General features: G+C 38.0%; 1 protein-coding gene across 1 annotated transcript in view; it reads right to left on the bottom strand.

Annotated features, from left to right (window-relative positions):
• The window catches only part of LOC149414376 (uncharacterized), a 30528-nt gene extending 22193 nt beyond the window's left edge, over nt 1-8335 (bottom strand). The window contains exons 1-4 of the mRNA XM_089644149.1: nt 8212-8335; nt 7083-7276; nt 5790-5930; nt 5375-5644 (exon numbers count right to left, since the gene is read on the bottom strand). Coding sequence (XP_089500275.1) covers nt 5375-5644; nt 5790-5930; nt 7083-7221 — 550 coding nt within the window. The 5' untranslated portion in view covers nt 7222-7276; nt 8212-8335. The remainder of the gene's footprint in view (nt 1-5374; nt 5645-5789; nt 5931-7082; nt 7277-8211) is intronic.
• Nucleotides 8336-12728: the final 4393 nt, after the last annotated feature.

The following is a 12728-nucleotide window of genomic DNA, read 5'->3' as shown; positions in this document are numbered from 1 at the left end:
AAAAACTATGCTCATTATATTGGTAGTCGATCACACTTGTGATGACGGTTGATGCTATTAATCGAGTAGCAATGCAAATATAAATGCTATAAAGCGGTGAAAAGATTTCATCCGAACGTACAGTTATTTTATAATTGTTATACATTTTAAGGTGCATGAATTATGCGGTTCACATGATGATTTGTGTTTATCGTATAGAAAATGTTTCACACTCGTGAATAAATAATAATTATCTAAGTTTTAGATTCTATCATTTGATAACAAACAATATTAAAGTCAAATTTCCATCAAAAATGTGTAAATTTAATAATGTTTGATTTGCAGTATTTTTTAAGAAAAAAAGATATATACTTTAAGAATATGGTTTGCAAGAGAAAGCTAGGCGAAATTTAGAAATTAATTTCTATCAAGAGTTATTAAAAAAATGCCAAATAGAAATGTCTTTTCGTGCTTATTCCGATCAAAATCGCTTTGGAAAATGTACTTGCTGACCTGAGCGAGTTGTCGTCTTGGTTACAGGTGTGACAGCGACAGGTGTGTCCATAGTGACATTTTCTTCGACCGGAACGAAAGCAGGCTTGAGTCTGTCTATGGAGACGCGTTTAGGTTTCACTCTTATTGAAATGACAAATGTTTTGTCGTCGCGCTCTTCTACCTTGTAAGGACCTTCATATGGATTCTGTAGAGGTTTTCTTACACTATCCGTTCTCAGGAATACGTGCGTGGTGACAGGTAGGTCTTTGTGTACGAAAAAATTTCTAGTACTGTGTTTGCTGGCAGGAGTCGATTTAATATGCTCTAACTTCCTTTGTAGACGTCCTATGTACGTGTCGGGTTCCTCACAGGGGGTTTCAGTGAAGAAATCGCAAGGTAGCCTTAGTGTTCCGCCATAGGTGAGTTCAGCAGGAAAACCTTTTTATTTCTTCACGAACAGTCGATCTCAACCCGAGCAATATGAGGGGGAGATTTTTGATCCAGTTCCGGTCACCACATATCATGAGGGATGCCTTGAGCGTGCGATGCCATCTCTCTATTATCCCGTTCGCCTGTAGGTGATACGCAGTAGTTCTGTTGTGTTTGATGCCAAACTTTTCTGCGAGTTTTTTGAAGAGACAACTCTCGAACTGACGACCATGGTCCGCGGTGATGCTGCCCGGGGTTCCGTGAAGAGCGATCAAATTTAATTGTAAGTCAGCATGTGGCTCGTCACAAAAGATAATAATTATATTCACTCGAGACGAGACAAAGGTTTTCTTTAACGGTGGGTCAGCATGTGTATTGTCAGATAGCTCTTCCGAGAAAATGTATATTTGCACTCAGAACATGAAAAAGGTTTTTCACCACTGTGAGTCAGCATGTGGATCGTCAGTTGGCCCTTTCGAGAACATGAATAGTTGCACTCGGAACATGAAAAAGGTTTTTCTCCACTGTGAGTTAGCATGTGGCTTGTCAGATTGTTCTTTCAATCAACATGAATAGTTGCACTCGGAACATGAAAAAGGTTTTTTACCACTGTGAGTTAGCAAGTGCCTCGTTAGATCGCCCTTTCGAGAACATGAATAGTTGCACTCGGAACATGAAAAAGGTTTTTCTCCACTGTGAGTCAGCATGTGTGTCGTCAGATGGCCCCTTCGAGAACATGAATAAATGCACTCGGAACATGAAAAAGGTTTTTCACCACTGTGAGTCACCATGTGGATCGTCAGTTCGCCCTTTTGAGAACATGAATAGTTGCACTCGGAACATGAAAAAGGTTTTTCACCACTGTGAGTCAGCATGTGTGTCGTCAGATGGCCACTTCGAGAACATAAATAATTGCACTCAGAACATGAAAAAGGTTTTTCACCACTGTAAGTCACCATGTGGATCGTCAGTTGACCCTTTTGAGAACATGAATAGTTGCACTCGGAACATGAATAAGGTTTTTCTCCACTGTGAGTCTGCATATGGCGATTCAGAGCGTCCTTTAGAGAACATGAATAGTTGCACTCGGAACATGAAAAAGGTTTTTCTCCACTGTGAGTCAGCATGTGGCTTGTCAGATGGTTCTTTCGAGAACATGAATAGTTGCACTCGGAACATGAAAAAGGTTTTTCACCACTGTGAGTTAGCATGTGCCTCGTTAGATCGCACTTTCGGAAACATGAATAGTTGCACTAAGAACATGAAAAAGGTTTTTAACCACTGTGAGTCAGCATGTGGATCGTCAGAGATCTCTTTTGAGAATATGAGTAATTGCATTTGGAACATGTAAAAGGTTTTTCTCCACTGTGAGTCAGCATGTGTGTCGTCAGATGGCCCCTTCGAGAACATGAATAATTGCACTCGGAACATGAAAAAGGTTTTTCACCACTGTGAGTCACCATGTGGATCGTCAGTTGACCCTTTTGAGAACATGAATAGTCGCACTCGGAACATGAATAAGGTTTTTCTCCACTGTGAGTCTGCATATGGCGATTCAGAGCGTCCTTTCGAGAACATGAATAGTTGCACTCGGAACATGAAAAAAGTTTTTCGCCACTGTGAGTCAGCATGTGGATCGTCAGAGAGCCCTTTTGAGAACATGAGTAAGTGCATTTGGAACATTTTAAAGGTTTTTCTCCACTGTGAGTCAGCATGTGGATCGTCAGTTGGCCCTTTCGAGAACATGAATAGTTGCACTCAGAACATGAAAAAGGTTTTTCACCACTGTGAGTCAGCATGTGGATCGTCAGTTGGCCCTTTCGAGAACATGAATAGTTGCACTACGAACATGAAAAAGGTTTTTCTCCACTGTGAGTCAGCATGTGTTTCCTCAGATAGCCCCTTCGAGAACATGAATAATTGCACTCAGAACATGAAAAAGGTTTTTCACCACTGTGAGTCACCATGTGCATCGTCAGTAGGCCCTTTCGAGAACATGAATAGTTGCACTCGGAACATGAATAAGGTTTTTCTCCACTGTGAGTCAGCATGTGTGTCGTCAGATGGCCCCTTCGAGAACATGAATAAATGCACTCGGAACATGAAAAAGGTTTTTCACCACTGTGAGTCACCATGTGGATCGTCAGTTCGCCCTTTTGAGAACATGAATAGTTGCACTCGGAACATGAAAAAGGTTTTTCACCACTGTGAGTCAGCATGTGTGTCGTCAGATGGCCACTTCGAGAACATAAATAATTGCACTCAGAACATGAAAAAGGTTTTTCACCACTGTAAGTCACCATGTGGATCGTCAGTTGACCCTTTTGAGAACATGAATAGTTGCACTCGGAACATGAATAAGGTTTTTCTCCACTGTGAGTCTGCATATGGCGATTCAGAGCGTCCTTTAGAGAACATGAATAGTTGCACTCGGAACATGAAAAAGGTTTTTCTCCACTGTGAGTCAGCATGTGGCTTGTCAGATGGTTCTTTCGAGAACATGAATAGTTGCACTCGGAACATGAAAAAGGTTTTTCACCACTGTGAGTTAGCATGTGCCTCGTTAGATCGCACTTTCGGAAACATGAATAGTTGCACTAAGAACATGAAAAAGGTTTTTAACCACTGTGAGTCAGCATGTGGATCGTCAGAGATCTCTTTTGAGAATATGAGTAATTGCATTTGGAACATGTAAAAGGTTTTTCTCCACTGTGAGTCAGCATGTGTGTCGTCAGATGGCCCCTTCGAGAACATGAATAATTGCACTCGGAACATGAAAAAGGTTTTTCACCACTGTGAGTCACCATGTGGATCGTCAGTTGACCCTTTTGAGAACATGAATAGTCGCACTCGGAACATGAATAAGGTTTTTCTCCACTGTGAGTCTGCATATGGCGATTCAGAGCGTCCTTTCGAGAACATGAATAGTTGCACTCGGAACATGAAAAAAGTTTTTCGCCACTGTGAGTCAGCATGTGGATCGTCAGAGAGCCCTTTTGAGAACATGAGTAAGTGCATTTGGAACATTTTAAAGGTTTTTCTCCACTGTGAGTCAGCATGTGGATCGTCAGTTGGCCCTTTCGAGAACATGAATAGTTGCACTCAGAACATGAAAAAGGTTTTTCACCACTGTGAGTCAGCATGTGGATCGTCAGTTGGCCCTTTCGAGAACATGAATAGTTGCACTACGAACATGAAAAAGGTTTTTCTCCACTGTGAGTCAGCATGTGGCTTGTCAGATGGTTCTTTCGAGAACATGAATAGTTGCACTCGGAACATGAAAAAGGTTTTACTCCACTGTGAGTCAGCATGTGGATCGTCAGTTGGCCCCTTCGAGAACATGAATAGTTGCACTCGGAACATGAAAAAGGTTTTACTCCACTGTGAGTCAGCATGTGGATCGTCAGTTGGCCCCTTCGAGAACATGAATAGTTGCACTCGGAACATGAAAAAGGTTTTTCATCACTGTGAGTCAGCATGTGGATCGTCAGAGATCCCTTTTGAGAATATGAGTAATTGCATTTGGAACATGTAAAAGGTTTTTCTCCACTGTGAGTCAGCATGTGTTTCCTCAGATAGCCCCTTCGAGAACATGAATAATTGCACTCAGAACATGAAAAAGGTTTTTCACCACTGTGAGTCACCATGTGCATCGTCAGTAGGCCCTTTCGAGAACATGAATAGTTGCACTCGGAACATGAATAAGGTTTTTCTCCACTGTGAGTCTGCATATGGCATTTCAGAGCGTCCTTTCGAGAACATGAATAGTTGCACTTGGAACATGAAAAAGGTTTTTCTCCACTGTGAGTCAGCATGTGGATCGTCAGTTGGCCCTTTCGAAAACATGAATAGTTGCACTCGGAACATGAAAAGGGTTTTTCTCCACTGTGAGTTAGCATGTGTCTCGTCAGATGGCCCTTTCGAGAACATGTATAGTTGCACTCAGAACATGAAAAAGGTTTTTCACCACTGTGAGTCATCATGTGGATCGTCAGTTGGTCCTTTCGAGAATATGAATTGTTGCACTCGGAACATGAAAAAGGTTTTTCTCCCCTGTGAGTCAGCATGTGGATCGTCAGTTGGCCCTTTCGAGAACATGAATAGTTGCACTCAGAACATGAAAAAGGTTTTTCATCACTGTGAGTCAGCATGTGGATCGTCAGAGATCCCTTTCGAGAACATGAATAGTTGCACTCGGAACATGAAAAAGGTTTTTCATCACTGTGAGTCAGCATGTGGATCTTCAGAGATCCCTTTTGAGAATATGAGTTATTGCATTTGGAACATGTAAAAGGTTTTTCTCCACTGTGAGTCAGCATGTGTTTCGTCAGATAGCCCCTTCGAGAACATGAATAATTGCACTCGGAACATGAAAAAGGTTTTTCACCACTGTGAGTCAGCATGTGGATCGTCAGAGAGCTCTTTTGAGAACATGAATAGTTGCACTCGGAACATGAAAAAGGTTTTTCACCACTGTGAGTCAGCATGTGGATCGTCAGAGAGCTCTTTTGAGAACATGAGTAATTGCACTCGGAACATGAAAAAGGTTTTTCTCCACTGTGAGTCAGCATGTGGATCGTCAGTTGGCCCTTTCGAGAACATGTATAGTTGCACTCGGAACATGAAATATGTTTTTTTCCTGTAGGGTTGCATAGGTGCCTATTTAAATTCGACTTATTAGAAAGGGAGAAGATAGAATTAGGACAAAATAATTGTTTTTCCACAGGATGCGTCTTGATATCTGTCGAAAAAAAAATAATACGATTATAAAAGCTTTATTCGACTTAATATCTACACTTACCACAATAAAGCACTAAAATTGATAAAAAATTTAACAAATTACGATGGCAGAAAATGTAAAATATAAGGAAGGAAATTGTTTATACCGGACAGGTAGATTCGTTCTAAGCATTCCTTTTTGACATCCGGCAGGTCTATGTCAATTTCCATACAAGGAAGTTCCCCATAACTATCTTCTCCGTATCCGAGTTCCGCCTTAACGGTAACAGTCTCCACTTTAATGTAAGCTATAAAACAACATGTACACAGATTGATAATCGATGTTAAACAACACAAGTTTTCAAATTATAATATTTACGATAAAATACACCATTGATTAATCCTGCAGAATTGAAAATTAGATGAAGAGAGTTCAAGGTTAATTAAATCAAATTAATAAGGACAACCCCAGATGTCCGCTTGAGGAAGGAATAAACATTTGCTTTAGAGCACCTGAATTATGTTGTTTTTATAAGTCGACGAAATGTTGTTTTCTTCCAATAATAGTAAGAGCCCTAATTGGGCGTGAACAAACAAATAAATAAATATGTATTTTTAACTTTCATACAGTGTTTCATTGTTTCATACATCAATCATTGACACAAACATCACAAAAAATTCCTACACATCATTCAGAACTCACTAACTCTTATATTTTTATATTATTTTAATTAAATTATAACTTTGATTCAGCTGCATGTGACTAAGTACAGTCAATACAATATAAGAATAAGAAGAAGTCCAAGAACTAAGTAAAATCAATACACTGGACTAAACAAGAGTCGCTTTTGATGGATCTACCTATTTTTGTCTGTTCTAAAACGGGTGATATCCTAGTTGGACAGCCAAGGATCGCTGTAACAATGTATTATGTCATTTTTTTTTTTATTAAATAAATAAATAAAACTCATGAGGAAAAAAATGGAAAATTTGAGGAATCGAGCACTTATTGTGAACATTGGCGGCTTCTGTAATCAAAGGGAATGGCTGTCGACTTGTAATCTGTAGGTTCCGGGATAAAATCCAAGCGTGCGCAAGCAATTTTTTTGATTGATACATGATATTTCACAATATATTCTTGCGGCACGTTCCAATGTGAAGTACTTCCCACCTTTCACCACTCTATATCCATTCCCTCCTTTTGACTTCTAGCCACACAACGTACTACTACGCCAAGAGCTTGAGAGCAGTTGGAACACGCGTGGAGTATTCACAAAACGAAATAAAACTAATTTAGTTTAACTAATGTTGTAGATTGGCTGTTTCTGGCAAAGATAAAAACTAAAATAACTACGGCAAAAGAGGGCAGCGTTAAAAAACATATTATGTTCTGTCGCCATGGCAATCCAAAATGGACTTGAATTAATAACAATTTATTATACAAAAGCAATGCAACTAACTGGCTGTCTGAGTACTCTCCGCATATTGCGAACATTCCTTCTTTACATCTGGGAGATCTAAATCCATTTCACCTCCGCCTTCTTCCTGGGGCCCTGGTTCCGTCTTGATGGAAACAGTTTCTGGATTTACTAGATCCATGGCACCGCTGTCATAGGCTTTGGTAATTGGTACAAGCCCAAACAAATATGCATACCTGAAACAGAACATAATTGTGACGGAACCCTATTTTAAATGAGCTTTTCATTTTGTTTGGTTAAATATTTTGGCAAAACAATGATATCATATGCGAAACTCATATTGGGAAATAGGGATATACATATTGTGAATATCTTGACCTTGGAGTTGACATTTAAAATCTGTTGAAAGATTCGTCGGATAACTCAATATAACTATAACCATAAGTAATGCAAATACTTTATTAAAGTAAAGCTTTTATATAGTTCGCCAATGCGCTTTTAACAGAATATTTAAAACTAATTTTTAAAATATTTTTACTATAATAAGCAGACGTCTAAGTAACAGTTTGAACGTTCCGCAAACAAAACTCCAATAGATTTGTTAAATTAGGTGTACCGATAACGGCCGCTACACGATGATGCGTGATTCATAAAAGCATAAATACTTTCTAATAAATATCACAAGCACGGGAAGATAAATTTAACTTCGTGGGTTCAACAGTTTAAGCGATATAAAGTAGAATTAGAGAGTAAAAACCGGGGGATGCGACTGGCCAACTGGCGATGAAAAAAGGATGAGTCAACAAATCGGGTTAGTTTTACACAGACAATAATGAAGTCTTAGACATGTTTTATGCCATCAGCAGTAATGCATGCATATTTAAATTGATAAAAAAACGATACATGCAAAAGTTTCAGACGGGTAAAATAATTATTCCTCTTTGGCGGCCAAAATACGCATTTATTTTGGATTTTGGTTAAAGTGGTTATCTCCAGCCATAGCCTGAAGAACAGTAAACATTGCGAATGTAGAATAAACGGTTGAATAAATGGTTCGATGCCAATAACTTATCATTAAACTCGGGCAAAACTTATTACATAATATTAACACTAACAGACAGACAGTCGGGGCAGGATCATATAACACATATTATATAACATTAACACCCACAAACAGACAGTCTGGGGGCTGACTCTGTATCTCTCACAAGCGTCCGTACCGCGGGTTTACGACTGACAAACCCGTTTTCACTGATTTTGGTACTCTTTAGCAAGTCGTAAACCCGAATTTAATCGAAAACTCAAAGTGACAGCTCAACGTTTCGCTTTAGATCGATATCTTCGGGCTCTTTGTATGGCCCCATTTTGTCACCCCCTTAACCACAGATAAAACGGTCGTTTGGTCCAGACAGGTAAATATATTGTGGACCATAAAGAATTCTCAAGGCCATTTAAAAAAGTGCAAACATAAACAATATAACAGAACCCAGCTAACATCGTTCATTCAATAGCCAAAAAAAAATTATATTTTAAAAATAAAAATATTGGAATGCAGGAAAAGGAAAATAAAAAAAACCCACAGCTATGCACACATCAAAATACTATTTATTTTTAAAAAGACGATGAACAGTTATACAAAACAGGGTCAGGACAAACGATGTATTTAGCATTGATTTATCATTGAAGTAGAAGATAATACAAATATATCTAAACATAACATGAAACAGAAAGAGACACAGAAAGAGACCCAGAAACATAAAAAGTAACGGTCTCAACTAGGAATCGAACCCAGGATTTCTGTCTTACTGCAATAACTTAATAGGATTTAATTTGACCTTGCAGAAAAATACAAGAATATATACACAAAATACATATTCAACGTGTTGAAAGATATTCATTATGTCAAGTAATAAAAAAAAAATTAGAGGCAGGGCCGACCCTGTGCGGGCGCAATTGGAACAGTCCACTTCGGGCGCTGAATTTTCAAGGGTGATAATACCTAAACCAACGTAAGATTATCTTTCATAAAAACCACGCTACGCATACATACAAATCATCAAAATATAATTGATTACAGTGATCGCCTATCTACTACCTAGGGCCTAGGCATCTACTGGTTTTGACAAGGAGCGCTAAAATTTTACTTGTGCCATGCGCCATTTGGCTCAGGGCCGACCCTGATAAATTATTAAGAAACAACACAATATTTAAACAATATTACTTCTAGATGTAAGTAGTGAACGTATTTTGGACTTATAATAGTTGAAGGTATTTTTTTAATTTATGGTGAAATTCCTGAATATTTTCGATATTAATATATATTAATATTTATTTATTTATATTTATAGTTAATCGCTTATGTTTATTATCTGTTGACCTAATCGATAATTTAAATGCTTTCGTGTACTCATAGGATTACGTTGCAACTATGTTTGTTTCAGGTATATATATATATATTTGTTTGTGCGTTTACCAATTACCAAACCCTGCAACAGCGGTGCCATGTATCTATTAAAGCCAGAAACTGTTTCCATCAAAACGGAACCAGGGCCCCAGGAAGAAGGCGGAGGTGAAATGCCGTACACTTATTTGGATTTCGACCTCCCAGATGTAAAGAAAGAATGTTTGCGATATGCGGAAAGTACTCAGACAGCCACTGAGTTGCATTAATTATGTTAAATAAATTGTATTAGACCGGTCGGTGGCTGAGTTGACATAGCGCTTGGGTCCCACCCAGGCGTAGTATGTTCAATTCCTCGGCTGGCTAAGTCTTCCATAACAACACAAGCAACTTTTTCCGCTTATTGTGGTGGTAGTTGGAGATTTTCAAATGTTCTCAGGTTATTCGTAACCCGGGAATGTTTGTTTCTTTAATAATAAAATAAAAATACAAGTCCATTTTGGATTGCCATGGCGACAGAAAATTATGTGTGTGTTAACGCAGTCCTCTTAAGTGGCAGTTATTTTAGTTTTTACCAGATTTTTTTTATCTTTGCCGAAAACAGCCAAAGTTTTGTGTGTTACGTAAAGTTTTTATTATTTAATGTTATGAAATTTTGGTAATATTGTCTTTTTTGTTCTTAAATCCACTTTGTAATTTTGTGTCTGAATTTATTTTTGTTTTCCTCAATTTTATTTTCAAGTGTTAGACTGTTGAAAGCTTTTATAACATGGTATTGATAGTGTATTTGTCCAAAACTTGTATTTACCATCGGAGTTTTTATGTTTACTTTGTACGCTTGTCTAACTGTTCCTTTAGTGATATTTTGTGCATGTTGAAATTTGTTTTTTTGGTCAAAAATGTAGTTTATTAGTGTTTTAATGTATAATTGGCGTATATCTAGTATGTCACAACTGTTGAATATTTGGTCTGTATCAGTCAGTCTATGTTTTTTTAATATTACCTTTTAGATCGGTTTCTGTGCGATTTCTAATGAATCTTTAGCCGAGTTTGTTGCTCTTCCCCAAGCATTTATTCCATATTTTATAAATGATTGGCAAAGTGCCAAGTATATTGTTTTTAATTGTTTTATTATATATATATATTTCTTATGTTTAGAAAAATATGTATTGTTTTGAGGAGTTTATTTGTGATTTGTTTGATCACAGATCACAGATGCCGCCAATGCTTACAATAAGTTATTATTTTTTTTGGTAAACTAACGTCTTTAAGACAAGATTTTTTATGCATAGCACAAAGGGTAACAATTATTTTACAAGCAATAATTACGAAGGGACACGGGTTCGAGTCCCGTTGGCGTCATGTATCTTTTAGCAGGAGATTTTTCAATGTGGATGAGTGTTTCAGGCTTACAATAAGTGCTCGATTCCTCAAGTTTCCACCTCATTCTCATTCGTTAAAAATACATATTGATGGAAGAAAACATCATTCCATTGAATTAATAACAACAACTCCATACTGAAAGTACTCAAGAGCAAATGCTTATTCCTTCTGAAGCGGACATTCGGGGTCGTTTTTATTAATTTTCTTAAAATAACCTTGAACTCTCTTCACTTATTTCTCACTTCTGCAGGGTTAATCAATGATTTATTGTATTGTTTCTATTTTAAGCTTTTTTTTAAATGAGTTAAACATTGATAATCAATGTGCGTACATGTTGTTTTATAGCTTGCATTAATATGGAGACTATTACCGTCAAGGAGGAACTCGGACGCCGAGAAGATAATGATGGGGGATTCTCTTGTATGGAAGTTGACATAGACCTGCCGGATGTAAAAAAGGAATGCTCAGAACGCTTTGAAAGAATTGTCCAGTCCGGTAAAATCACTTTTTTTCTGAAATTTAACAATTCTGCCATCGATGTTATCAATTTCTGTGCTTTCTTACGCCAAGTGTAGATATTAAGCCGTATTCTGCCTTTATAATCGTATTACTTTCTTTTTTTCTACAGATCAGAAGACGCATCCTGTGGAGAAACAATTATTTTGTCCTCATTATACCTATTCCAATTCTCATAAGTGGAATTTCAAAAGGCACTTACGCATCCATATTGGAAAAAAACATTTGTCATGTTCGGTGTGCAACAATTTATATTCTCGAAAGGGCAATCTGATAAGACACATGCTGACTCACAGACGAGAAAAACCTTTTTCATGTGCCGAGTGCAACTATTCATGTTCTAGAAAAAGCAAACTGACGAGCCACATGCTGACTCACAGTGGAGAAAAACCTTTTTTATGTTCTGAGTGCAACTATTCATTTTCTCGAAAGGGCAATCTGAAGAGCCACATGCTGACTCACAGTGGAGAAAAACCTTTTTCATGTTTCGAGTGCAATTATTCATGTTCTCGAAGGGGCGATCTTACTAGGCACATGCTGATTCACAGTGGAGAAAAAGCTTTTTCATGTTCTGAGTGCAACTTTTTTTTTCTCGAAAGGGTGATCTAAAGCGGCACATGCTGACTCACAGTGGAGAAAAACCTTTTTCATGTTTCGAGTGCATTTATTCATGTTCTCGAAGGGGCGATCTTACTAGGCACATGCTGACTCACAGTGGAGAAAAAGCTTTTTCATGTTCTGAGTGCAACTTTTTTTTTCTCGAAAGGGTGATCTAAAGCGGCACATGCTGACTCACAGTGGAGAAAAACCTTTTTCATGTTTCGAGTGCATTTATTCATGTTCTCAAAGTGCCAAACTGAAGAGCCACATGCTGACTCACAGTGGAGAAAAACCTTTTTCATGTGCCGAGTGCAACTATTCATGTTCTAGAAAAAGCAAACTAACGAGCCACATGCTGACTCACAGTGGAGAAAAACCTTTTTAATGTTCTGAGTGCAACTATTCATTTTCTCGAAAGGGCAATCTGAAGAGCCACATGCTGACTCACAGTGGAGAAAAACCTTTTTCATGTTTCGAGTGTAATTATTCATGTTCTCGAAGGGGCGATCTTACGAGGCACATGCTGACTCACAGTGGAGAAAAAGCTTTTTCATGTTCTGAGTGCAACTTTTTTTTTTCTCGAAAGGGTGATCTAAAGCGGCACATGCTGACTCACAGTGGAGAAAAACCTTTTTCATGTTTCGAGTGCATTTATTCATGTTCTCAAAGTGCCAAACTGAAGAGCCACATGCTGACTCACAGTGTAGAAAAACCTTTTTCATGTTCTCAAAATAGCCATATGAAGAGGCACATGCTGACTCACAGTGGAGTAAAATCTTTTTCATGTT

The sequence above is a fragment of the Hesperophylax consimilis genome, chromosome 20, assembly GCF_061612785.1.
Source record: "Hesperophylax consimilis isolate HC1 chromosome 20, BYU_Hcon_1.0, whole genome shotgun sequence".
NCBI classification, from domain to species: Eukaryota; Metazoa; Arthropoda; class Insecta; order Trichoptera; family Limnephilidae; genus Hesperophylax; species Hesperophylax consimilis.
This window is presented reverse-complemented; position numbering and strand designations above follow the sequence as displayed.